This window comes from Dipodomys spectabilis, unplaced genomic scaffold (genome assembly GCF_019054845.1).
Source record: "Dipodomys spectabilis isolate Male_0828 unplaced genomic scaffold, ASM1905484v1 ptg000125l, whole genome shotgun sequence".
In the NCBI taxonomy this organism is placed as follows: Eukaryota; Metazoa; Chordata; class Mammalia; order Rodentia; family Heteromyidae; genus Dipodomys; species Dipodomys spectabilis.
Window position 1 is genome coordinate 14,011,452 of NW_024870802.1, and position 27,690 is coordinate 14,039,141.

Genomic DNA, 27,690 nt, shown 5'->3' on the forward strand with positions numbered 1-27,690 from the left:
ACTTGGGTACTCAGAGGGCAAGACTGAGTAAAATAAGCTTAGAAGTCCCAGCAATCCTCACTTTGGCACTGGGCATTACTGCCTAGCCTTGGATGTTCCAGCATTTCAAGAGAGCATATTTTAAATTTATTCCAGATAGAGCTGTTGCTGTAGGAACTTCCTGTTCCTGTTTTCAAGTTCTTCTGAATAAAAAAGAGGGGAAAGATTCAGGAGGAAGATGCATGCATGGTCACAATGCAGTCAGGAGTGAGAGAATTCCAGCCCATTTCTCTTCTGACCCTGCCTGCCCTTTCCTGACTCTTTACCTGGCAGCCTCCTCGTCTTCAGTGTTCTGCTCCTAAGAATCTTTTGCTGGAATTATCTCCTCAGCAAGGAGCCAGCATTGAGTCAATTCAAAGTGTTAAAATTAGCAATGACCTGGAAGGCATTTTGTTTATTTCAAGACTGGTATTTCGCTGAGGAGGGGGGCAGCCTACAGGCTCAAGCAGAATGTACTGAACTAACGTAATCTTCAAGAACCTCACATCCTCCCCCCAAAAAAAGGAAGAAAGAAAAAATGAAATAAAAGAAAAAATGGAAATGATAGGTTTCCTTCCCTATCCTCAGTAACTGCTTTTCCTATATTCAAAGCAGATATTATGGCACTATGAAGGAAAACTGCTTATGACATTTTCTTTGTCCCTATCAGCCTTTGGCTTGATTATGGAACTGCTTAGGTTGGTCCATAAATATTTATTTGTTCTTAGACAAGTTGATAGTGTTTAGGTAACCTAGGCTTGTTTTTCTCCCTGGGAATGACGCAGGAAGTGACCATGATTTTGTTGGCCAACACTGTGAATCAAATATTGGGAAGGCTGGGCTGTGGAACACCCATCTCAACAGTGGCCCCTGCCACTGCTTTGCGAAGCACTGAGAGTTCCTTGTGATTTGACCTTCAGTGTTAACTTGCAATTTTTGGAGAAGACTGTTGTCAGTGAAACATTTTTTAAGCAGTATGTCTGAACAGAAGTAGATGATACAGAAGGTCCACAGGTGTTACACCAAATTCCTTGGGTTTTTATTACTTTGGACTGAAAATGACTTTTAAGCTTTGTTGTATAACCCAAAGGAGGCCATGATACTGTTTTCTTAGGAGACAACTGAAGAAGGAAGTGCCTCTTTTCTGCATATCTTGAGTATTTAGTAAGTGCAAGACACTGAGGAAGGAATATAAAGGGGTGGATCTCTGCGGTCAAGAAGCCAGGCCCTGGTGGCTCACACCTGTAATCCCAGCTTCTCAGGAGACTGAGATCAGAGGATTGAGATTCAATGCCAGGAGAGGCAGAAAAGTCCAAGGGACTCTTGACTTAACCAGCAAATAGCCAGGAGTGGAGTTATGGCTGAAATGAGTACCAGCTGTGAGTGAAGAAGCCAAGTGGGATTGAGAAACCCTGATTTCAAGTCCAGTACTGGTGGTATACATGTGTGAGCACACACAGACACAGACACACACACAAGCATGGCATCTACCAGGGGTGTGGTGGCATGGAGGAGGGGAGACAATAGCCAACCTATAGGGAACATTTAATATAGGCAACTACACAGTTACATAACCCCACAACAACCCTGAGGAAAATACTATTTCTTCACGGTAGAGCAGGATCAGACCTGCCCTTCATAGTGAGTGGCAGCCAGAATCTAAACCTAGGTAGTGTGGCTCCGAAGCCAGGCTCCTCCACACAAAGACACTTTCTAAAACTGTAATAGGACCAACAGGTACAGAAGCAACAGGAGAGTGATTTCAACTAGAGTGAGGGTTAAGGGAAAGCCTTAAAGAGGATTGTCGTTTGCTTGCTTTAGATCTTCAAGGTCAACAGATGGAGGGAAGTCAGGGGGAGGGAGGGTAGACAGATGAAGAGAGGAGGGGGGTGGAGCATGTAGTCATAATATTCTATGTGTGTGTGGAAAATGAAACTAAGGAAAATTGAGGGGTTGGAATGAGGGAGAACGATGGAAGGGGTGACACTGATCAAGATGCATTGCGCTAAAAAACTGAGGTTGGATTGTAAACCCTTTGTACAGCTACTGAAAGACTACAATTATTATTATTATTATTAAATCAACAGGTGGAGACGGGGTCTGGGGAGGAAGGAGTATCAGGGGAAGGAACGGCCTGACAAAAAGAAGAGGCAGTTTGGATTGCAGCCAAGGTATGACAGACAAGCCTACGGTCTCGGTCTCGCCGGGTACATGCGTGGGAGGAAGCTGCGGCAGCCGTAGGCCGGGCCCAGGATCTGCAGGTCCAGGAGGGTGCGGTCTCCTCCCTGCAGGAGCCTGGGGTGCAAGATCTTCGGACCCGAAGCAGGCTGGAGTTCGCGGTGCAGCTCTCACATTTACGTAGGATCTCCCCGGCCTGGGACCCAGGCAGGCATCGCCCCCACATCTCCTGGGGAAACGCTCGGCCTAAGGGGCCCGAGGGGCCCGCACAGCCCGCGCACGAACGCCGGGAGTTCGGCGGCCGGCCTCCGGTTCGCAGCGTGCGCGCGTGCCGGGCCTTGGCAGCGGGAACACCGGCGTGGCTGGCACGGCAACGCTCAGCTCCCAAATTCACGAGATCCACGTCCCTGGAGCCCCGCGACCTTTCCCAGAGGTCAAGGAGGCTGCCCTCTAGAGAGGGCGGCTGCTTGGATCTCCCTCTCAGCCCCCAAGGAATAAAAGTCTCGGCGATTGGGGCACGCTCTGCCCATCAATCTTAGTTCCCGCCCACATCACGGCCGGCGCAAATCCTATTGGTTCCATCATTACCAGCTCGGATAAGATTCTGTTCTTTGATTGGCTCATAGGACCTCATCGTTTAGGTCCCTTCTTGTCAGAAGCTGGTGATTGGCGGGCCGCGTTGCCAAGCTCTGGACGCGGGCCGACCATTGGAGGCCGCGGGCCTGCCTCCGCCCGCTAGGTGAAGGTGAGCGTCTCCTCCGGATAGGCGAGCCCAGATCCCACTGCACCGGCAGCCTCAGGTTTCGGCAGGTTTCTGCTCTGTCGTAATGGCTCCTCCATCAGTCTTTGCTGAGGTTCCTCAGGCCCAGCCAGTCTTGGTTTTTAAACTCACTGCCGACTTCCGGGAGGATCCAGACCCCCGCAAGGTCAACTTGGGAGTGGGAGGTAAGGATGCCCAGCGCTGGAATGCGAGCGCGCGGGGCAGACCTAGTCCTGGCTTGGGGGGGGGGGGGGAGGTGGGCTCTGGGCTGCCTGGCTCGGGGGGGCGGGGGGACAGGACCCCCTCATTCACAGCCTGGCATATGGACCCCATGAGGAGGAAGATGCGTCCAAGGTCACGAGGAAAGGGGTAGCAGACACAGGACTCGCAGCCCTCCTTTATGCCACATCCTCCTGAGCCATGCGGAGGCCTGGGATTAGATGGAGGGAAACTGGAAACCTGGGAGGCTTGGAGTCGTATTAGGTGGGAAGCGGGAAAGGAGACCAGTTAGCCCTCGGGAGGGCGCTCTGGTGTGGGTCGGTCAGTATTTGAATGACCACTAGCTATCAACGCTCTGGGGAAGACTGAAGCTTGGTTTTGTCCTCAAGGATTTAAATATCAGCAGGTACAGCGATTAGAAATGCTTCCGTGTCCCCCCCCCCCCCCCCTCAAATCTGGGAAGATGCTTCTGGCAGGAACGGGCAGGTATCGTAGAATGGAGGTCACTGCCCACACATCTTTTGTCTTCATTTCTTATTTGTATTTCTTCAGCCTTGGGACAAGCTCAGAGCATGGGCTGCCCAGTTTACTTCTCTGCCAAGAGGAACATTTGAATTAAGAAGTCTTCGAAATTCCTTTTCATTCTAACTTCCTCTGGTGGATTTGTTATTTCTATTACAGCAACCACGAGGAGGTTTGAAGTCCCACAGACACTTTCTTGCCACATACACAGGCCGCCTTGGGAGATGAAAATGAATAGATGATGTCCTGTGCTAAGGGAACAGGATTAGAATAAAAAGACTAGAAATTTTAGAAAGAAGAAATGGAATTATTTTGTAGCACAGATGACATGCAGAGGATTCAGAATCAGCATTCCTGTAGAAAATGTTTGTCTCTGTCTATAGTGCTTGACACACACACACACACACACACACACACACACACACACACACACACACACACACATACAGACAGACAAAAATCTTTACCATTTGACATCTAGGGTAAGGGAAAGAACAGAAAAATGATTAAAAAGTGGTAGTTTATAAGAGCTTGGTAATGCTTGGACATAAATGATAATATTTACCCAACTTTTGTGATTGTTTGAAATTCTTAATAATGAAGTATTTTAAAAACAAAAAAAAACAAGTCATTGCTGTATTGTGTTGCCCCTGGAAGGAATATGATGTTTTGGCAGGCAGCAGAGTGGGAGAAATATTGAAAGATTGTCTTGAATTGGGATGGACACCATTTAGGGTCTGAATTTAAGGTCAATCCATAATCTCCAAGAATTTAATTATGGCCAGTTTATACTGAAGAACTAATATCAATCTGAATATATATCTTTATAAGACCTCTGATTTTAGCCAGGTACTGGTGGCTCATGCCTAATGCTAGCTACGAAGGAGGGGAGGGTGAGATCTGAGGATTGCGGTTCAAAGCCAGCCTTGGAAGGAAAGTCCATGACACTTACCTCCAACAAACCACCAGAAAATGGGAAGTGGTGCTGTGACTCAAGCTGTAGAATGGAGTGCTCACCTTGAGCTAAAGTGCTGAGGGACAGCGCCCAGGCCCAGAGTTCAAGCCCCATGACCAGCAAAAAACAAAAAACAAAACAAAACAAAAAACCTCTGATTTTATTGGCTCCCCCACCTTCCAGTCATCTGCTATGGTTTTGATGAGGATTCAGAGGCATTTACAGTAGTCTGGCACATAAGTAGTGTTAACTTTCTGTGGCTATGTTGACATTTCTTTGAGTGGTTGATTCTGAGAGATCGTGAATAAAAATTTTCAGCTCAAGAACTGAGAAATGACACTGGCTCAGAAGTAGACTGTTCACGCAGAGGAAAAGTTCCCTGCCAGACCAGAAGTGACTGATCCAGAATCATACTGTTTAAAGTTCAGATGGCATCTCAACTGTGAGGTGCCTTTATCATGCCTTCCTAGAACCCAAGAACACAAGAAAATGAATAGTGCATGTAATCTTGTGATTTTTCTCACAGCAACTCTGGAAGGTTCTTAACTGTTTCCATGTAGAAATAAGGAAGCTGAAGCCTAGACAGAAGGATACAGTTTGCCCCAGAACATAAGACCAGTATGTGGGAGAGCTGAGATCCTAGATAGGTCTCTTAGGCCACTCTATTTTAGTTACTTTTCGAGGGTCTGGGGCAGCCAGTGCATCGCAGTGGGGCAGAGAGGAGACCTTAGTATAGGCCCAGCACAGTAGTTATTTAACATCTTTGAGACTTAAGTCTGTAAAATGAGCTAGGACTGAAGGATGACCTTCAGAATCTTGCAAGATTCTATGCTACCAAAAGTAGTCTCTGAGATTTGCTAGCACCTTCCATGACTAGTCTAGGATAATAATTTCATTGGCCCTATTAGTTGAATAAGAAATAAAGTTATATGTGATATGTAAATCAAAAGTGTTATATGTATTAGTTGTTGTGATACTGGAAATGTTTTTTAAAAAACGTTTTATTTTGGTTGTGAAGGTCATGTACAGAGGGGTTATAGTTACATAGAGCAGATATTGAGTACATTTCTTTTTGAACAGTGTTCACCGTTTGTCCCACCATTTCTGTGCTTCCCCTCACCATCCCCCAAACAGATAAACTTACATACAGGACAAAAAGGACAGAAGTCAAAAAGGGGAAAAACAAAACAGAAAAAAACCCACAAAAGGAAAATCAAAAAACCTCTTTCCATTTCTTGGCATTCATTTTGATAAACATTTTATATGATGATAAGCACATGGCTAGTGAGCCTTTATAAGCCTCGCCTAAGAATAGCCTCTTTTGAAGCCAGGGCTGTGAACAGGATGCTAGTCAAGTGCTCTACCATTTGAGCCACACCACAGCTCTTTTTTTTCTTTCTGTTTTGAGAGAGAATCAACTTTGTTCTGCTAGTCTAGAACTGGCAATCTTCCTGCTTCCACAGTAGTTGGAATTACAAGTATGCACCACCACACTGGGTGTTTTGGGTTGTTTTTTTGTGCTAGAACTGGGGCTTGAACTCAGTTTTTGTGCTCACGGTTGGTGCTGTTTTGTTTGAATCAGCCTCCAGACTGACTGGCATTTTACTGATTAATTAGAGATAAAGTGTTGAGAAATTTCCCCAGGTTTGGCCTCGCATGGAGATTCTCAGATCTCAGCCTTCTGATAGTTTGGATTAGAGACATGAGGTAACCTGTACCCAGTTTGTGTAAATGTTTTTGCTCATTATAGTGACCCACCGTTTTGTGGATGGTAGGTGCTTAAATAAGATCTAGTTAATGTACAGTAGAATAAAAGGTCTCTTCCCTGCTTTTGAATGTCCCAGCCTTAGTTATACACAATCCAAAGTATAATGTTTGTGAAGGAAATGTCATTGATTACTAACTTTGGGTAGAATGCTTTCCTCCTCCTCTCTAATTCCAAGTTAAGCTCACACTTAATGGAGATTTTTCCAGCTCAGTTTATAGTGATGTTGGACATTTTAGAATGAACTACATCTGTAATCTCATTAGCCAGTTCCTTTTTATAGACAGTTTTCCTAGAGACTTTGTTCCTGTGGTGAGTTTACGAGTTTCGCTATAGTTAGATAGAGCAAGCTGTCACTCTGTACAAGCATGACCCTTTCCTAGCTGATGGTTTTCGTGTTTTTCAAAGCATCAGACTGAAAGAAGATCTAAGAGGAATGAGTCCAATCTGATGCAGGCTGCCACAGAAATTTCTTTTCTTTTCTTTTTTTTTTTTGGGTCCGGTCGTGGGCCTGAACTCTGGGCCTGGGCGCTGTCCCTCAGCTCTTCAGCTCAAGACTAGTGCTCTACCACTTGAGCCACAGTGCCACTTCCGGCTTTTTTTTTCTGCTTATATGGTGCTGAGGAATCGAACCCAGGGCCTCAGGCATGCAAGGCAAACGCTCTACCACTGAGCCACCTTCCCAGCCCCTAGAAATTTCTTCAATACTACAGTCCATTTTTCCCCCCATGTTCATCCAGCCTTTTGGTCTAGATAACTGTACTTGCATTAATTGTTGCTTTCAATGTAATTTGTTAGCATCTTCAAATGAAGTCATTGGGAAGGTATACTATATTAGGTGTTTTTGAGACCCTGACTTTCCCCGTCTTAGCTGAAGGATCTTAGAGGCATACCCTCAGTGGGATTGGGTAAGAGAAGTGTAAATTTTAGGAGGAAGATGAGGGAGGTTGGTGGATCATTGAGTCTCTGTGTGTTTTTTCTTTCCTTCTATAAAACAAGACTGTAGGACCTACCTGTAACCTATGTGATTCCTTAAAAAGGACTCCTCTAGAAAGGGCGGTGGCCCATGGAACTGGGGAGCATGCTGCTAAGAAGGCCCTTGTTATAGCCCCTTAGGGCTTGCTTCAGGTTTTCCCTCTCTAACCATTTCTTGCTTTAGTGCTTTTTGTGGTTCCCTATTACTATGGGAGATTATTAGAAGAGACTCCAAGGGCTGGGTATGTGGCTTAGTTGTAGAGTGCTTGCCAAGCATGCATGAAGCCTTGAGTTCGATTCCTCAGTACTACATACACAGAAAAAGCCAGAAGTAGCACTGGGGCTCAAGTGGTAGAATGCTAGCCTTGAGCAAAAGAAGCTCAGGTACAGTGCCCAGGCCCTGAGTTCAAGCCCCAGGACTGGCAAAAAAAAAGAGAGAGAGAGAAGGAGAGAGAGAGTGAGGGAGAGAGAAAGAGAGAGAGAGAGAGACTCCAAGACTCTGAGCCACTATGAGAAATAGATACTCAGACTTGTAATACTAGCTACTCAGAGGCTAAGAGCTGAGAATCATAGTTTAAAGCCAGCCCGGACAAGAAAGCCCATGAGACTCTGATCTCCAATTTACCATCAGAAGACCAGAAGTAGAGCTGTGGCTCAAAGTGGTAGTAAAGCACAAGCCTTGAGCAGAAAAAGCTCAGAGACAGTGCCCAGGTCTTGAGTTCAAGCCCCAACCAGCAAAAACAAACAAACAAAAAGAAATGGATCCTCAAAACCCTTGTCCTTCCAGCCTGGGGAACTTGTGCAGGTGTTCTTTTGTTTTGAATACATTCTTCCCCTGTCTCCTGTTTTGGTTTGAATCCAAGGTGTTCCCTCATAGTCCTGGTTGGGGCCCAGTTACCAGCTAATGGGCCTTTGGGAAGTAATTGGATCCTGAAGGCTGTGAGCCAAGCAATCCATTCATGGAGTTATATGACAGCGTTATTGAGAGGTGGTGGAAAGAGGTGTGGAGCCTAGTTGGACAGATTGGTCATTGTGATGTACGCTGGAAAGACATTTTCCCCTGCTCCTCTCTCTGCTTCTTGGTCAGCATGAGGTGAGCAGCTTCCTCTATGATGCTTTGATTACTGTATTCTTACTTCTGGCCCCAAGCAATGGAGCCACACAGGTGACCATTCTTTTGTAATCATTCTTCATGAATATCATCCAATTTTTTTACCCACTGTCACCACTGAAGATGATACAAGTACCATTTTCCAAAATTAAATTGATTTTTTTTTTCCCCCCCGGTTGTGGGGCTTGAACTCTGGGCTTGGTCCCTCAGCTCTTCAGCTCAAGGCTAGCACTCTACCACTTGAGCCACAGCGCCACTTCCTGCTTTTTCTGCTCGTGTGGTGCTGAGGAATCAAACCCAGGGTCTCATGCATGCAAAGCAAACACTCTATCACTGAGTCACCCTCCCAGCCCCTAAATTGACTTTTAAAGGGCAAAGATTTGGTGTTATTGGGGATTTAGAGATGTTTTCTCTAAAAAACAATCTTTCCACCCTACAAGAGTTCCCAAGAATACACTTAGCAATGTTAGTTAGCATTTTGATCAGTTAGGGTGATGTCCCTGAGGGATAGCTCTTGTTTTGAAATTGTTATTTTGGTATGTGATAAAGAAAGATCAAATCCTACCACCTTTGAGTTGGAGTTAATTTGGTGGGACAGGGTGGGGGTGGGGGCGCCAGTAAAATGGGACTGGGAATGAAAGATTCTTGAGGTAGATTCACCAGCTCAGAGTCTGGGTGGGTTAGTGGCTGTGTCAGTCTGGAGCTTTGCCTATGTTTTTATTATTAGCTTGATACATTTCTCAGATTTGCAGAGGTCACATTCTTGGAGTGTAAAGTTGGCTGATAGAATAGAAGACAGATAGGAAATTTAAAATAGTCCTAAAGTCTTCAATTTGCTGCATACCTTTTGGCGTAGTCATTTCACATTTAGGTGTATTTTCTATGTGAATAACTCATGTAGAGATGTAAAAGCAGTTGTCACAGTATTTACAATTGCAAGTAATTCAAAACAACATTATTAATAAACTATACATACAAAAAGATATTATATGGCTAGTCAAGTGCAGTTGGAAATAGATCTATCTATCTATCTATCTATATGAAAATGCTAATTTCATTAATACAAAGAGAAGCAAATCAAAACTAGCTTGAGATACCATTTTGACCTTCATACTAGTAAACACACCTTCAGTGGGCAGGGCGAGGAGAAGTAGGCACCCTTTATGGTGTTAATCAGAAATATAATCCCTATGGTAAATTATGATCTATCCAAACTACAGTTGACATCTTAGCCAGTTCTTAGCCTGTGTCTTTGCTGTGTTTGCATCCATGGGAGATATACCAAGTGGCTCACTGAGGTATTGCTTTAATAGCCAACAATCATAAGCCACACAGATGTCCAGTAAGTGATTGACAAAATAAAATATGCTTCATACTTTAAGCAACTGTGAAAAAGAACAGAGACTATCTATGCACGATATGAAAAGATCTTCAAATGGAAAAAAGCAAGGAACAAGACAGGTGCCAGTGGCCCATCCCATGCTGTAACCTTATCTACTCAGGAGGTTTGAGATCTGAGGATTGTGGTTCGAAGCCAGCCTAGGCAAGGAAAGTCTATGAGACTCTTACCTCCAGTTAACCACTAAAAAGCTGGAAGTAGCTCAAGTGGTAGAGTACCAGCTTTGAATGAAAAAGCTAAGGGACTGTGCCCAGGCCCTACATTCAAGCACTGTACATACACACACACACACACACACACACACGCACACATGCACGCACACACGCACGCACACACGCACGCACACACACACACATGCAAGCAAGGAACAAAACATCACAATGTGTTATGCACTATCAAATATCAGAAGCTGTATTTGCTTATGTATGCACACAGAAACTCTGGTAAGATATATTAGAAACTAGCAACAGTTGTTATTTGTGAAGTGAAGGACTTGAAAAGTAGTAAGAAAAGGATGTCAGGAATATAGTATTCATAATAAATCTGTAAGTGGAAAAAGGATGTTGAAAACCCTATGTACAGCATGATCCATATTTTATAAATAAATGTCTATATAAAGCTTGGCAGGTTATACATTTACATTTTTATATCCCTTGTATCAGAGTGCTGATTGTATGTTAATTATAATGTTTGTTATTTCCTTTTGGGGCTTTTCTAAACTTTCTATGATTAATATGTATTGCTTATGCAGCAATAAATACTACCCTAAAACATGATTTTCTTTGTAAATTAGGGATATAGGTTGGGTAGAGATGAGTAAAGTTGAAAGTGACTATAAAATCTTGTGTCTGTTTCAGAGTCACCTGCATAGGTATAGGATTGTTGGCGGCTTACACATTTGAGCCTCCGGGCAACATGACCAGTCAGGAATCCTACTAGAGAGATTATTGACCTGGGTGCAAGGCCAGAGCAGCTGTTTTTCGAATGTTACCAATGAGTAGTATAGGGGGCAAAAAAAATCTGTGCCAGGTTAAGGTAGAGTAGTCTAAAAATACATTTAATGTGGAAGAGATGCTTAAACTATTTTTTTCTATAAAGCAAGATTAAGTATTATGAAATGGAAATTTTGATCCATGAAAGGGTGAGGTGGAGGAAGTGAGTGAACCATTTCACAGGTAAACACTGGCCTGTGTCAAAATCCAAAGGAAGGACAAAGATGTGTTTGAAGTGGGCCATATGTGACAGCAACCAGGGACTGGACTCCAGCCCCAGGACATCAGCACACTGTCCTGTTCTGCTTTTTGTAGGACAGGAGGTAGAGGTGGATCTTCTCCCACTCCCCTTTCTCCATGTTTATATTTGAAGGTACAGTGTTCTTGTGAAGTAGAACCTAGGCCTTTCTGGAACTCTCTTGGAGACAAAAGGGGGAAGATGACTAGCATTCATTCACAGATGCTTTCCCTTCCACTCTCCCACTTGATCAGGCTCTGGGATATCTCAGTTGTACTTTTGCATTGCTATTTGGAGGTCACACAGTTAAGAGCAGTAAGTCCCATAAGGAGAGAAACCGTGTCCGTCCAGTTTGCTCAGCACCTAGCCCTGACCTGTACCCAGACCTCTACTGAAAGGTACTCAGCTCTCCTTTGATTTCCATCACTGTTCTGTTTTGACCGGAACATGCTGGGATTCTCCCTGTTCCCAGTTCTAGACTTTTGACTTGGAAGAAGCCTGAGACTCTTCTGTCTCTCTTTTCTGTGCTCAGCGTATCGCACAGATGATTGCCAGCCCTGGGTTTTGCCGGTAGTGAGGAAGGTGGAACAGAAGATTGCTAATGACAATACCCTCAACCACGAGTATCTGCCCATCCTGGGCTTGGCAGAGTTCCGGACCTGTGCCTCTCGTCTTGCCCTTGGAGATGACAGCCCAGCTCTTAAGGAGAAGCGGGTGAGTTTGGGATGAGATGTTTTCTTTTCAGAAACTGTAAAAGTATTGGAAGGTTGAGGTAGCAGGATCACAAATTTGAAGCAAGCTTCAACAGACAAACCAAACCAAACAACAATTGAATAAACAGAAACAACAGCATTAAGGAATCAAGAAAGTAAAAAAAAAAGGTTGAAATTGTTTTGATATGTAGTAGAAAGACCACTGCCATATTCAAAGCATAACTTTTTCACTGGGTAAGTTCTGTCCAAATCTGAGATCATCAGATTTCAGCTGCAGAGTTTAAAATGTCAAGCGAAGAGAAGTGAATGCAATCATAAGTGAGTAGGGCCTACACCTGTCTCTGGTCTTTTGACCATAGGCAGGTGATTTGTCCAGCTCCCCCACTCCCTTTATCTATATGTTAGAAAAAGACTCATTTGTGGGCTGGGAAGGTGGCTCAGTGGTAGAGTGCTTGCCTTGCATGCTCGAGGCCCTGGGTTCGATTCCTCAGCACCACATAAGCAAAAAGAAAAAAGCCGGAAGTGGCGCTGTGGCTTAAGTGGTAGAGCGCTAGCCTTGAGCTGAAGAGCTGAGGGACAGCGCCCAGGCCCAGAGTTCAGGCCCCACGACCGGGCCCAAAAATAAATAAATAAATAAAATAAGACTCATTTGTACTCCTGGTTCTATAAGAAGTGCTTGCATAGGTGACCATTTAGGGAATCTTTCCTGAAATTACATGAAGAATTTTATGTGTACCTATTTCTGGGGAAAAGTTTTCATAGGTCTTACTAGATTTTCAAAAGGTGTTTGTGGTTCCCAGAGTTAAAAGAGTCCCTAGTCTGGATGCTCTCTGAAATCCCAGCCACGTCTAATATTCTGTAATACTTCTGGCCTTGATCTCAGCACCTTTCATTGACATGCTTGTGTGGTAACTAGAGACACATGGGAGAACATGTTTGAAAGTAGACAGTGGCCAGGCGCCGGTGGCTTATGCCTGTAACCTAGCTACTCAGAAGGCTGAGATCTGAGGATTGAGGTTCAGAGCCAGCCCACACAGGAAAGACTGTGAGACTCTTATCTCCAATAAACCACCAGAAAACCGGAAGTGGCGCTGTGGCTCAAGTGATAGAGTGATAGCCTTGAGCGGAAAAGCTGAGGGACAGCGCCCAGGCCCAGAGTTCAAGCCCCATAACCGACCAAAAAAAAAAGAGAGAAAGTAGACAGCTAGGAGACTGTATGTGGCAGGAAGTGGTATGGACAGATAAATCCTTGGTGTGGTGGGAATTCAGAGGCTGGGGAAACCCACCAAGGCCACAGGTGAAACTTGAGCTGAACCCTAAAGAATGCAATGGACACAGGACACTGGATCTCAATTCCGGTTGTACATGAGGGCCACCTGGGGAGTTGGTTAAGTGGACCACATGGTGTCCCATGCAAACCCAGTGTAATTAGAATCTTGGAAATAGAACTGGCCCTATTCCCTTTCCACTTCTGTTCTCCCCTCCACCCTATGGGATTTTTTTTTTTTTTTGCCAGTCCTGGGGCTTGAACTCAGCGCCCAGTCACTGTCCCTGAGCTTTTGCTCAAGGCTAGCACTCTACCACTTGAGCCACAGTGCCACTTCTGGCTTTTTCTGTGTGTGTGGCACTGAGGAATCGAACCCAGGGCTTCATGCATGTTAGGCAAGCACTGTACCATTAAGGCACTTTCCCAGCCTGATGGGCATATTTTTTAAAAATGTTCCCCAGGTGATTCCAAACTAGAGCCAGTTTTGTGAACCACGAACGTGATGAAGGCAGAGGGGTGTTTCTCTTGAGTCAGGGGAGTCTAGGCACAGAGGCAGACATTAAGCACGTCTAGGTTATAAGGAGACCTAGAATGGAGTTGGGCATCTATTGCATAGGCTGCTTTTGGGAGCTCAGGCAAGAGAAGCTCACTGAGAGTTTGAGCCAGGGAATTACCCAACTGAAGTGTTGTTTCAGGAAGATAAACCTGGCTGGATGGGTAGGAAAGGGAAGAGCAGTAGTCCAGTAAGGTGTTGTATAATTGAAACCAGCTGCCCTCTTTGCAGTGAGCCTGTGGCTCCTGAGTTGAGGACCTCGAGTCATCTGAGGTGCCCTTCACATTCTGCTTACAACAGGTTTTCCTCTTGTGTATTATGTTACCCAGATGCCCTGATAAGCAGAGTGGGCAGGGTAAGGTAAAGGTTGGGATCCTGTGATCAGAAGCAGGTCTTGGCACTCAAGTCAATGGTTATATAATTGATTAATCAGTGTGTGAGTTGGTTTGCTAATACAAGACTGTGGCTTGCCTCTAGGAACAGAAGGCATGTGAAAGAATTGTTAGAGAGGGGGGATCAGATGGGAAAGTTGCTGCAAAAAATCAGTGCTGAGAGAAGTGGGAGGCAGGGGCAGAAAGGGAGGGAGAGAGGAAAGAGAAAGGGAAGGAGTGAAGGAGAGAAAGAGAGGTGGAGAGGAGAAGTGAGGGGAGAAGGAGAAAGAGAGGAAGACAATCTTAATGAATTTTTAAAGTGGAGAACTTTGTTGGATGCTGGTAGCTCATGCCTGTAATCTTAGCTACTCAGGAGGCTGTGGTCTGAGGATGGAGGTTTGAAGCCAGCCTGGGCAGAAAAGTCCATGAGACTCTTTATTTCTAATTAACCATCAAAAAAAAGCCAGAAGTGGACAGATGGCCCAAGTGGTAGAGAGCTAGCCTTGAGTAAAAAAGCCAAATAGGAGGGAAAAAAAAAAGCCCTGAGTTCAAACCCTAGTACTGTCACACACACACACAAAGGAAAAACAAAAAGGCAAAGGCAAAGGGAGAACTTTGGCAACTGCCTATCTTCCCATTCTGTTGACAAGTGAAGACAGATTCTATGTTGGACTGCTGCTTCCTCAAGACTATTTCTTACACAGTTACAATGTTGACAGACGCTATCCCTCTAACCCAGGGATCCCTGTTTTGACCTCTTCACACTGTAAGGCTGTTTCTTTTGGCCTTGACCTGGTAACACAACCATCTCTCTTAAACTACCTTTCATTCATTAGAAAGGGGAGGATTTCCTTGTTACATTTTCACACTTGTACATTTCAGTCTCATCCCCTCAATTGCCCATGCTTTCATACTTTTCCCTTTCCCAAAACAATTTCAACAGGTTTCAGTGTTCTGTCTGTGATGCATTTTTCGGTCACAGAAGAAACTTACCATCTTTGGGTGGTTATGCAAAGGGATTTCAATTCAGCATGTCAGTTTATAAGTACAATGCCTCTCAATCCATGTCACCCCTGTCATCATTGTTCCCATCTCTCCCAGCCTCAGCCATCCCCTCAATTTTCCTCAGTTCATTTTCAGTTATGTACATTCAATATGAAGACTGTATTCTCCCACCCTTCCTCTCTTCCCTCACCTGTCCCCCTCCTCTTGACCTAATCTGACACCCTAAGTTCTAGCTTCCTGGTATTAATTTTGTTAGATTGTAAGTTAGCTGTCCAGAGGAGTTATACCATAGGAACAGTACTTTAGCTTATGTGTTTGTGTGTATATGTATATGACCCTGGATATGTTTACATATATATTTATAAACTAGCTTCCACATATGAGAGAAAACATATGTCCTTTGTGTCTCTGGGCCTGCACAGAAAAAATTTAAATGTAGTCTTCGTGGCAGCAAATTATTTGAAGATCTTTTTTTGGGCTGGTTGGGGATACTCTTGGTATTTGCATCATCCTAGGTACCAGCTCCTCCTGAGCTCTGAGTCCTGTTCCCACAAATGTCCTCACCAGCCTCAGGCTACCGGCTTGGTTCAGCCCCTATTATCTTATGTAAATTCTTATAACATCTTCTTTGACCTTCTTACCTCGAGTCTCCTCCTCCTAGTACATTCTGTACTCTGCAGCTAGAAAGATCTTCCCTTAGGAAAAAAGCTAATTATGTCATCCCCACCTTACCTCTACAAGTAGCTCTCCCATGGCCTACAGGACAAACTCAGCCTTTGTGCTTAGTGTGGAGCTGCTGATCCCCACTCAGGGGTCCTGCCATTCTATGTGCCTTGTTTTCCAGGCTTACTAGATCCTAACTTAGGCCAGGTCACAGCCTTTGCCCAGCTCCTCCCTTTGCTTGGAATGTCCTCCCTTCCTCTGTAACTCCCCAGTCCATGGGTCCTTCTACACCTGATCAAAGGTCACTGCGGTTTAGATTCCTTAGTGCTGGCAGTGCTGGCCCTGGGCCTCTGAGTTATCACAGGACTTTGATCACAGCTTGGGAACAGCACTTACTGTGCTTACTCTGATCTCTAATTTTATAAGACTTTCTCTCCCACAAGTCTGTCATTCCCTTCAGCCTCCCCAGGGCAGGGGTCATGGCTTATTTACCTTGTAGTTGTTTAGCATTTAGCTCCTAACTTGGAACTTCCCAGATTCCTGGATGTTTGAGTTCATCATTCATTTACTTAGCAGATTTTGCCTGGAGAGTCAGATAACCAGCTAGATGCCAGAGCTCAGCACTTGTAGAAATCCTTACTCTATATCTTATGGAGACAGGTCAAACATAATCAATGGAAAAATGATATATATTTAATAATAAGTGGCAGATAAGGCAGGAAGGAGGCTATGTTAGAAGTGCTGGGAGTGGGAGTAATTTTACTTTTGCTTAAATTTTTTTTTTCACTTAACATTTTTATTTTGGGCCCATATTTGAACTTGAACTCAGAGCCTAGGCTCTGTCCCTTCACTCTTTTGTTGAAAGCTGGTGCTCACTTGAGCCACACCTCGCTCTGGCTTTTTGGAAGTTAATTGGAGATGAGTCTCATGGACTTTCCCATCTGGGCTGGCTTCAAGCAGTGATCCTCAGAGCTCAGCTCCTGAGTAGCTAGGATTACAGGCATGGGCCACTGGCATCTACCTTTGTGTTAAATGTTAAGTATAGTAGTCAGGACAGAAATAGAAATGGTAATTGAGCCAAAACTTGTAAATGAGGCATGCATAAAAGAATCAACGAACCAGAAAACAAACAGTAATTGTTTTTCCTTAGATTGTCTTGGTAAGATTTAACAGTACCAGATCCATTAAGCCATCTGGAGGAAACCTATTTTCTAGGCTCATTACTGCTTCTTATTTTCCATCCTCAGACTTTAGGATCTAGACAAAATGTTCACTCTTCATCTCCCAGATGGTAATGTTTCAGATTCTGAAATTACTGAGCCATTGTTGGGTATCCTGGCCATAGCTCCTCATCAGTAATGGCGTCCCAGTCTCTTGTTTTGGTCATTACTCCAGAAGACTGGAGCTTTTACCATGGGCTTCAGGTCTTTGTCACACCATGTTCTTTCTTCAGCCAGTTTAGCACGTTTGTGTGGGACTGAATGACAGATACTGTGAGAGTTGCTATGATACCCAGGCGAATGCAGTGTGGCCTTGACCCTGAGCAGTTCCTGGTCACCTCTCCTGCTCCTCCATGAAGTCGTGACACTGATGAATTCTGATCCCAGCTAAGGTTTTAGAGTCCATGTTAGCAATTCCACATTAACATGTAGTACTTAAAGAGATGCCCTGACCAGCTTTATACCAATGCTGACTGGTTCTCCCTTTTTTAGCCATCCAAGGTCCAGTTGACTGGCTGGGACTGAACTAGGGATTGAATTCAGGCTTGTGCTTGCTAGGTAGGGCCTCTTCCATTTGAGCCATACCTTCAAACCAAACATAGATCTTTTATTTATTTTTTATTATTAAAGTGAACAAAGATGAGAAGCAGCTAAGGAAAGTAGTATCTTTATATATTTATCATCTTATATATGAGGTATATATATATATAAAACACATTTCTGAAGATTCATAAACTGATTACCATGGACTGATGTCCAAGCATGCTAGAAACACTTGTATTCCAGGCCTCTGATGAGGGAAGTGTCCTGATCTTGAGATGAGTGGAAGGGTTTACCTTCCACATCATGCATTGACATGGCCTAGGTTAGAAGGAGGATGTGTGATGTTTGTTAATTTTATCTGATCTCACCATTTTCAGCCTGAGATTCTCCTTCTTCTCTTTCAGGTAGGAGGTGTGCAGTGTTTGGGGGGAACAGGTGCACTTCGAATTGGAGCGGAATTCTTAGCACGATGGTACAATGGATTGGATAACAAAGACACACCAGTCTACGTATCCTCTCCAACTTGGGGTGAGTCTTTTAGTTATGCAGAGAAGTGAGAAGGCAGACAGGATATCCTCATGGCACTCACTGCTTACCTAAAAAAACGTAATCCAGACCTGGGAGGACCGGCTTTGGGAGGGCCTTGAGAAGTGGTGGTAGGATATGTTTGGCATGAATGTAATTGGTTGAACTTGTTCTTGGTACCATTGTTCATTCATATCTTACCTATAGCCTCCATAACACCCTGTGGACGTGGAGCCTCAGGGTCCTGAAAGCTGGCTGTGTTCCTTTTAATTATTCCTACAAGTGTCTAAAAACACTTACTAGCATTTTGCCCCTTTTGCTTTCAGAGAACCATAACGCTGTATTTGCTGCTGCTGGTTTTCAAGACATTCGGACCTACCACTACTGGGACGCAGAGAAGCGAGGACTTGACCTTCAGGGTTTTCTTAATGATCTGGAGGTAGGTGAGTTAGAAGAAGTTGTAAAGAAAATTGTGCTGTCGGGAACAGCAGGGAATGTGTTTGGATCTCTGGAAAGTGAGCGTCTGAGACATCTTCCCCAAACCACATAATAGATTCTGAAATAGCTTGTGAGAGAGCGGCTGTACGAAAGAGATGTGAAAAGGTTAAGAACATGGTTTTCCTTTGCCCTTCATTGCTGATCTATGTGCTGCTCACTGTGTCTCTTGCTGTCACCCACGGGGACAGAGTTGACGTAGCCTCATTCTTTGTAGAGTGCTCCCGAGTTCTCCATCTTTGTCCTCCATGCCTGTGCACACAACCCAACTGGGACTGACCCCACCAAGGAGCAGTGGAAGCAGATTGCCTCCGTCATGAAGGTAACTCCACTTCTAGAGCATCTCTCGCACATAGCATGAAGTTGTTTCTTCATTTGTTTGTTTTTTTGGTGCCAGTCCTGGGGCTTGAAGTCAGGGCCTGGGCGCTGTCTCTGAGCTTTTGTGCTCAAGGCTAGTGATCTGCCATTTGAGCCATAATTTCATTTCTGGCTTTCCTGCTCGGGCTATCTTTGAACCTTGATCCTTAGATCTCAGCCTCCTTGAGTAGCTAGGTTATAGGCATGAGTCACTGGTAGCTGCATTCAAAAGCAAAACCTGCTTATTGAAGGATTTGGAAAATGGAGAAAAGCCTGAAGAAGAAAATAAATATGGATGTAAATCCTACCATCCAAACAAAGACATTGTTAGTGCTTTGGTGGATCGTGTTCAGCTGATGAGTGTGTACATATGTTTGTATGTGCAAATTTTTAAATACATATTTATGTATTTTGCAAAGATGAGATGAATTTGTTCATATTGTTTTGAACATCTTAGTTTTTTGTTTGAATGTCTTTATATATTTGCTGTCTGACGCTTTACAGTATTGCTTTTCATATTCTTTTCATGGATATGTCATCTTATGGATTGGGTAAGTCAGTTGATGGACATTTCAATTGATTTTGTATTTCTTGATCTTATAAATAACTATATAATACAACTTTTTATTTCTTCAGGAAACCTTCCAAATTGAAATTTCCACTGAATATATTTGCCATTAACATGTTCATGTAATACCTATTAAAGAATAGTTATGTATTGGGTATGGTGGGCATGCCATAGTGAATTAAGCAGGATATGGTCCCTGCACCAGTGCCCAAGCAAAGACATTGCCATGTTTGGTGGATCAGCTGTCCAGCTTAGGGTGTTCACATGTGTGCATGTGTGTAGATGTGTGTACAGCTAAAGACCGGGACAGTTATGATACTGGGGTGGGATGATACTGTGAAATGCTGTGTTGGTGGGTTATAAGGCTCCAGAGCCCAGACTCGGTGCAGGGTGTGTGAGTTATAGGTGGTAACAGAAGAAGAAATTTCCATGGTGAGTCTTGCAGGAAGGGGAGGAGTTCAGAAGACCTAGGAAGGTAGAGGCTGGCAGGGCCAGCATGATCAGAAGCTTTCAGCAGCGATCACGGTCCATTTAATGAAATTCTTTCTTGTCATGGCCTAGAGTTCTGGAGTTGAGGGGTGTGAGTGGAGTGAGCTGTGTTGAAGCATTGGACTTCATTCGCAGGGTAGCTATCAGCAATGTCTGATGTCAGTGAGTATTATGAGTAGCTATGCATTGTTTGAAGGTCACCTTGACTGCAGCAGAGAATAGACAGAGGGAGGTGAGAGTAGACAAGCTGGGAGAGCAGCTGGTATCCCAGGAGCTGGTGGTGACTTGAATGAGGTAGGTGGTAGTGGGGAAGGTGAGACAGGGGTGTATCCTGGAGCTCTCAGGAGATGGGACCTGGGCTGTGATGGGCTGTGAGGGATAAGGCAGGAGTCAAAGTACTACCTGGATCTCTGGGCCTAGAGAGAACCAAGGGAGAAAGTGCTGTCTACTCAGAAAGAGCACACCTACCATCCAGAACAGGCTTGCACTGGGGAACTCGTAAGGATGTGAGCATGATGAGAATAGCGCTCTCTGCCGGGTTCATCCTGAATGCCCAGTAGGGTAGCTCTGAGGTGGAATGCTAAGCCTCATTATCACACCAGTAATCCACCGGAAAGACTGCTAACACAGTCCCTCGAGGCCTCAAAAGTAAGCTCCAGTGATAAAATTACCTCTTAACACTTTAGGGCAAAATACAGTTAAAGTAAAGTACTGAAATTGTTCTGCTTGTTGGTTGGTATTTAGCTGAACAAAAAATCAGATATGTAATTGGTAGGTGGTTTGAGTGTACCTAGATAAGAAATAGGAGAAAGGTACAGGGATGAGATTCCTCCCAAGTGCCAACTGAGGAAGAAGAGCCTGTTGGTGAGGTTGCTTCTACAAGGATTTCCTGCCCTGACACTCTTTCCTTCCTTACAGCGCCGCTTTCTGTTCCCCTTCTTTGACTCAGCCTATCAGGGCTTTGCATCTGGAGACCTAGAGAAAGATGCCTGGGCCATCCGCTATTTTGTGTCCGAAGGCTTCGAGCTCTTCTGTGCCCAGTCCTTCTCCAAGAACTTCGGGCTCTACAGTGAGTGCCCTTAGGTATTGCAGCCCTGGCTCCCCCAAACTCTGCCATCAGCAGCTAAGACCAGTTTCTTATCATCTCTTTAGATGAGCGTGTAGGGAATCTGACTGTGGTTGGAAAAGAATCTGAGGGCATCCTGCGGGTCCTTTCCCAAATGGAGAAGATTGTGCGAGTTACTTGGTCCAATCCCCCTGCCCAGGGAGCACGAATTGTCGCCACCACCCTCTCTAACCCTGAGCTCTTTGAGGAGTGGTAAGGAGCTCAAAGCCTGATTGATGGGTGATGGGTAATGGATGAGGAGGCGGGTGGGGGGGGCAGGGGGACCCCCAGTGCGGGTGGTGGAGTGGAAATGCACTCTTCCCCTAAAGTTGGAAAACACAGGATACAGTAGACTGATAGAGTAGACTATCTAACTTCAAATCAGTGTGACAAAATTTGGGCTCTTCTTATTTCTAGTTTGCATATACATGTACAAGGGGTATACCCACCCTGCCACCCCGCATTGTCAGGGGGTTCCTAAAACCACAGATTGCACCAAACCCTAACCATTACTGTGTCTTCCTTTTTATAACACTTACAATAAAGGTTAATTTATAAATTAGGTATAGTAAGAGATTAACAATACTAATATCAATAATAAATCAAAATATTAATAATGGAATAATCTATCAGTATACTGTAATGGCAGTTACTTAAGACATATGAATTGTTTACTTCTGGGATTTTCCATTTAATTTTTTCCAACTGGGGTTGAAGCCATAGGAAGTGAAACCATAGATTAGGAGGGAGGAGACAATTATATTTTAGCTGATTTGGGGACAGAGCCATTTTCATGTGGTAGCTAAATCTCTAATTTCTACTTAAGTAGTCCTGATAGACTATGTTACCCGTGTATATCAGCCCCTCAGTGAACCGTGAGTGGAACCTTTAGTGGTATTCCAGCCAGCATATAATAAGACAAGCACTAGACTCTGGCAGTATGCACAGCCTTCCCTTTCTCCCCACTAAGTCTGTCTCTGCTCTGCTCATTCACTTATCCACGTATCCATGTACTGTATTAGCCAGGTTGTGATCCCATGTTCAGCTTGCAGTTTAAATTAGTGTTTTTCAACCTACATGTTTTCATGAACCATCTTTCCTGTCCAGACTAGAATTGATACCACTGTCTATGCTTCAGGACAGGTAATGTGAAGACAATGGCTGACCGAATTCTGACTATGCGGTCTGAACTCAGGGCACGATTAGAAGCCCTCAAGACCCCTGGAACCTGGTCTCACATCACTGAGCAGATTGGCATGTTCAGCTTCACTGGGTTGAACCGTAAGTGGCCCCCACTTCCTCAAGCCTGTGGGCAAGTAGACACAATGCCTCTCCAGCACTGGTCAGGAGCTCACCTTTATAGCTGCTGCCTAATTAGTTTAGTGTTACTTTTTGGGCCCAGACAAATTAGGTTTTTCTGTACCATTGTCTTGTGAACCCCTTGGGTCTCAAGAGCATTGTGGTCTGTCCTATAGCCCTACTGATTTTTGTGGATTTGAAGTTGCTCAGAGCTAGCTGAGCAGTAAAAGGATCTGTAACTTGTTCCAAGCTCCTTGTAAGTTGTCATATGCCTTTTGGCATTACCTTAGTATTAAGGATATAGATTATATATGATTATGATTATTACTCAGGTGCTGAGGGTGTGTGTGTGTGTGTGTGTGTGTGTGTGTGTGTGTGTGTGTGTGTGTGTGTGTGTGTGTGTGTGTGTGTGTGTTCTCGTCCTGGGGGCTTGAATTCAGGACCTGGGTCCTGTCTTTGAGCTTTTGTGCTCAAAGCTATAGCCACACTTCTGGGATTTTGTTGGTTAATTGGAGATGAGTCTTAGAACTTTCTTGCTAAGGTTTGGTTTTGAACTGTGATCCTCAGATCTCAACCTGCTGAGTAGCTAGGATTATAGGTGTGAGTCTCTGGCACCCAGTGGGTACTGATTTCTTAACAGGTTTTTCCTAGTCTCCAACTATTGCCTATAGAAAGATGTTATAAAGTTATCTCTCCATTTGATTTATTTGTTTATGTCTTTTGGAAGTACTGGAGATTGAACTCAGGGCCTTGTTCTTGGTCAGGCACTCTGCCACTTGAGTCATGTTTCTAGCCCCATTTTGCATTGATGAGTTTTGAAGCAGTCTTGTTTTATGCTAGGGCTGGCTGGGCTGTGATCCTTCTACTTGTGCTTGCCCGAGTCTCTGGGTGACTGGTACCTGCCCCTGCACCCAGCAGTGTGCTTTCTGTAAATGAGCATCAGTGACTACCATTGGTCAGAATAGAATCTCTTCAACTTGGCCGGGTACTGGTAGCTCAGGCTGTAATCCTAGCTGCTCAGGAGGCTGAGATATGAGGATCATGGTTCAAAGCCAGTCCAGGCAAGAAAGTCCTTGAGACTCTTTTTTTTTTTTTTGGTTGGTTGTGGGGCTTGAACTCTGGGCTTGGGCGCTGTCCCTGTGCTCTTCAGCTCAAGGCGAGTGCTCTACCACTTCAGCCACAGCACCACTTCTGGTTTTCTAGTGGTTTATTGGAGATAAGAGTCTTATGGACTTTCCTACCCTGGCTGGCTTTGAACTGTGATCCTCAGATCTCAGCCTCCTGGGTAACTAGGATTACAGGCGTGAGCCACCGGCACCTGGCTCCTTGAGACTCTTATCTCCAATTAACCACCAGAAAACCGGAAATGGCACCTTGAGCTGAAGAGCTCAGGGACAGCGAGTAGGCCTAGAGTTCAAGACCCATGATCTACCAATAAAAAAAAGAATCTCTCTAACTTTTAGTCTGAGCTGACCTGGAGCCTTGAACCTTAATCCTCTAATCTTTACCTCCCACATGGCTAGAATTACAGACTTGAGCCACAATAACTGATTGCCTCTCCATTTTGTAAATAAGAATTCAGATAGGTAATTAGAATTAAAAGCTGTTTGAACTGGGCGCTGGTGGCTCATGCTTATAATCCTAGCTACTCAGGAGGCTGAGATCTGAGGATCACCACTCAAAGCCAGCCCTAGTCAGGAAAGTTGGTGAGACTCTTCTCTCCAATTAACTACCAGAAAACTCGAAGTGGTGCTGAGGCTCAAAGTGGTAGAGTGTTAGCCTTGAGTGTAAAAGCTCAGGGACACTCTCAGGCCCTGAGTTCAAGCCCCATGACTGACAAAAAGAGGGGGGTAAAAGCTGTTTGAAAATCTAGTGGGCAGAAGTAGGGTTTTGGTTAGTTGTCAGTGATGAGAAAAATCCCTTCTAATGATAAATGGTCTTTTATTTAATCATTCCTGAGGATAACTGATCATACCACTGTTAGCATGGTGCAGATTAGAACTCATCTACTTGCCTCAATACTGGCTCTAGAGCTGATGAACAGTAGTTTGGGTTGGACGTAGAACTTTGGAGGCTCAAGGAGGGATGTATTATGCCTGGGGCTGTCAAACGGCTAGTTTTAAATAGGCTCAGGAAACACTCAAGGAAGTAAAGAGATGGTAAGATGTTGTAGACTCCTCAAAATACCTTGGGTGTATTTTGTGAGGCCACTCAAGAAAAGGAAGTAAAGAAGGTCTGGAAGCGTGGCTCGAGTGGAAGGCTTGGAGGTCAACCCCAGTACCAAAAACAAAAAACAAAAAGAAAAAAGGGAAGAGGAGCTTAGTTAACTATAGTGTCCTCATTACTATGGAATGGAGAATTAGTTCACTTGAATAAGCAAAGTCATCCTTATACAATTAGGAAAATAATACGTATAGTGGAAATTGATCTTCAGTAATCACACTCTGAAAATAGCTGAAGAGGTAGGAGTGTCTCCCCACTAACTAGCTTTATCTTCCTATGATCCACAGTAGGAAATCACTTTTATTATGAATTGAAAAATGATGAAAATAGATCTGTACTTATAATATTAAACATCATGTGATGTTCTTTATCTTCTAAAAAAATAGTAGTTTTTTTGTTTTTGTTAGTCATGGGGCTTGAACTCAAGGCTTGGATGCTTCCCTGAGCTCTTTTTGCTCAAGACTAGTGCTCTCCCACTTTGAGCCACAGCCTCCATTTCTAGTTTTCTGGTGGTTAATTGGAGATAAGAATAGTATGTACTTTCCTGCCCAGGCTGGGCATTGAACCGTGATCCTCAGATCTCAGCCTCCCGAGTGGCTAGGATTATAGGTGTGAGCCATTAGCGCCTGTCTAAAAATAGAATTTAAAAACTATCATTTTGTTAGGAAAACATACAGATAGAAAAGCTGTATATAACTTGTCTAATTCCAAAGAGTTGTGTAGTGAACCCCCATATTCTTACCACTAATTTCTCTAATTCTTATAATTCTTTTATTACTGTTTACTCATGAGAAAGGGGGTTTTTAACCTCGAGACCTGTGAAGCTGCAGCTACAGTACAAACATTGCTTATGTGGATATTGGTCTTTCTTGGGGAAGAGTCCATGACCTTTACTAGTGGCTCCTCCAAAGTAGAGAAGTCTTCTTTTTATTAAATCCCCAAGCCAGAGATTGAGGTCTGGAACTACAGTGGCTGCCTGTGAGGCCTAGTGGGCCTTTAGAGACAGTGGTATATTGTGCTTATGTTGACCAGGAGTTTGGCTCTATCTCCTGGGGTGACGGTCACTCACACAGCTAAGCCTGGGCAAGTTGGGGCTTTGCAAACTGTGTTTAGTAGGGCACATGGCAGGTAGTGCGGGACCCTAAGCCAAGTTTGCCACCTTATGGATATGCTATAGGCACAGGAGGTTGTAGGCAGGCTCTACCTAGCTTCATCTATAGTTCATTTCTGCAGACGTGGGACCCCTCCTGCACTTGGGGGGGTGCTGAAAGGCAATCGAGGATTGGATGGATATGTGTATTCAATATCACGTGCACAAGGCCTTGTCCAAAGTACTATCAAGACCAAATGTTAAAGGGAGAGTGCCACGAGGTCCACAGGGACAAGGAAGCAGGGTAATGTTCCCTATTAGTGGAATATTCTTGAGTCTAATGGTTATTTTTAGTTGATGGAGCATCTTATTTGGTTGGGAGGTAGTCTCAGGTTAAAATGAACTTCATGTGAATTAGAAAGTGAATTAGTATAAGATCTTTCCAGAATCTATAGGTAACCATGGTGACAAATCAGTTCCCTTTGCTTTATTTCTCTGGGTGAAGGGGAAAGAAAGAGAATTTAATAATTGTCCTTTAGGCACTGAACCACTATAGAAAGGATTCCTGCTCCTCTAATACTGTCTTCTTTGGGTTTTCAACAGCTAAACAGGTGGAGTATCTGATCAACGAAAAGCATATCTATCTGCTGCCAAGTGGTCGCATCAATATGTGTGGCTTAACTACCAAAAACCTCGATTATGTGGCTACCTCCATCAACGAAGCCATCACCAGAATCCAGTGAAGATGCGCTGTCCTGTCCACACCACCAAAGCAGTTCTCTGTCATGTGTGTGCACGAGTGTTCCCTGCCTACACGAACCTACTTGTATAAACTATGCATTAGAGACAGCTGAAGGACTAGATACTGCTTTGCTGAGACCTCTCTTGAAGCTGGCCTCTGGTGAAGTGACATCCCTTGAAATGAATTGGGGGCCTAGGTGTTGAGCATTTTGGAGGCCAGAATAAATTAAGAGTTCTTATTTAAGAGTAAGAAAATATTTTGATCATGAGATATAGATACCTTGTATATCCCCCCCACCCCCAACTAGGCACAAGAGTGCTGCCCTTGTTGCTCATGTTTTTTGTGTATTGTTTGACTCTACAGTGTCTAATCCCAAAGACCAAGGAGCTGAGTGTGGCTGTGGGTGTTAGCTGTGGCATTAAACTCATCCTCCGCACCCAGTGTCTTGTCTTCCTGCTCTGTCTGCATGGTTGTGTCCTCTGAAACTTTGGTTCTTCCAGGTGACTGCAATAGGAAATAGTTGTATCATGATACCTACACACACACAATATTTAACTGAAACAAAAGTCTCCAAACAGTATCTACCCTTGTGATGTGTAATGAGTTCTGCTATTTTTCTAGTCTAATATACTATGTATCATTTCACGTAGAAAATAAAAATGCTGATTGTGAAGCTTGGAATTGATTTTGTGATCCATTAAAATGGGGCTGTGAACTTAAGTTTAACAGAAAGATTTCAAAGGAATTTAATAATAGTTAAAAGAAAGACTAAAATGTATTATCCAAACACAGCTTTCTAGTGAAATTACTGTATGTTACATCTGTATAGGTTTTATGTGCTTATTAGTCTTTTTTTTTTGTTATGGGACTTGAACTCTGGGCCTGGGTGCTGTCCTTGAGCTCTTCAGCTCAAGACAAGCACTCTACCTCTTGAGCCACAGCTCTACTTCCATTCTTCTGAGTGGATACTTGGAGATAAGAGTCTCATGGACTTTCCTGCCTGGGCTGGCTTTGAACTGTGATCCTCAGATCTCAGCCTCCTGAGTAGCTAGGATTACAGGTATAAGCCATGGGGCTTGTCTTACATTTCTTAAAAAAATGACTTCATGAACTCATGAAGTTATGAGTTGGAGGGCCTCCTAGTCTGTTGGAGCAATCATAGCCATTTAAACATAGATCACAATTTCCAAACATCCCAGAGATTCTCCAAGTGGTAGGTTTTAGTGGGGTTGCTTAAAACAAAAGGGTGATTACTTGGGAGTTGCACAATATTTACAAGTTTATTCTTGGTATCTTAACAGCATCTTCCCTTCTAAAGGACTCTTTTGAG

General features: G+C 44.1%; 1 protein-coding gene across 1 annotated transcript; it reads left to right on the forward strand.

Moving 5' to 3' along the window:
- Positions 1-2,940: 2,940 nt before the first annotated feature.
- On the forward strand, positions 2,941-27,033 carry Got1 (glutamic-oxaloacetic transaminase 1). Its single transcript, XM_042689484.1, has 9 exons — positions 2,941-3,141; positions 11,665-11,846; positions 17,872-17,995; positions 18,319-18,431; positions 18,705-18,809; positions 20,820-20,970; positions 21,054-21,219; positions 22,145-22,287; positions 26,222-27,033. Exons 1-9 carry the CDS (start codon positions 3,024-3,026, stop codon positions 26,359-26,361), a joined length of 1,242 nt encoding a protein of 413 aa, XP_042545418.1. The 5' UTR covers positions 2,941-3,023; the 3' UTR covers positions 26,362-27,033.
- The last annotated feature ends 657 nt before the right edge of the window (positions 27,034-27,690 follow it).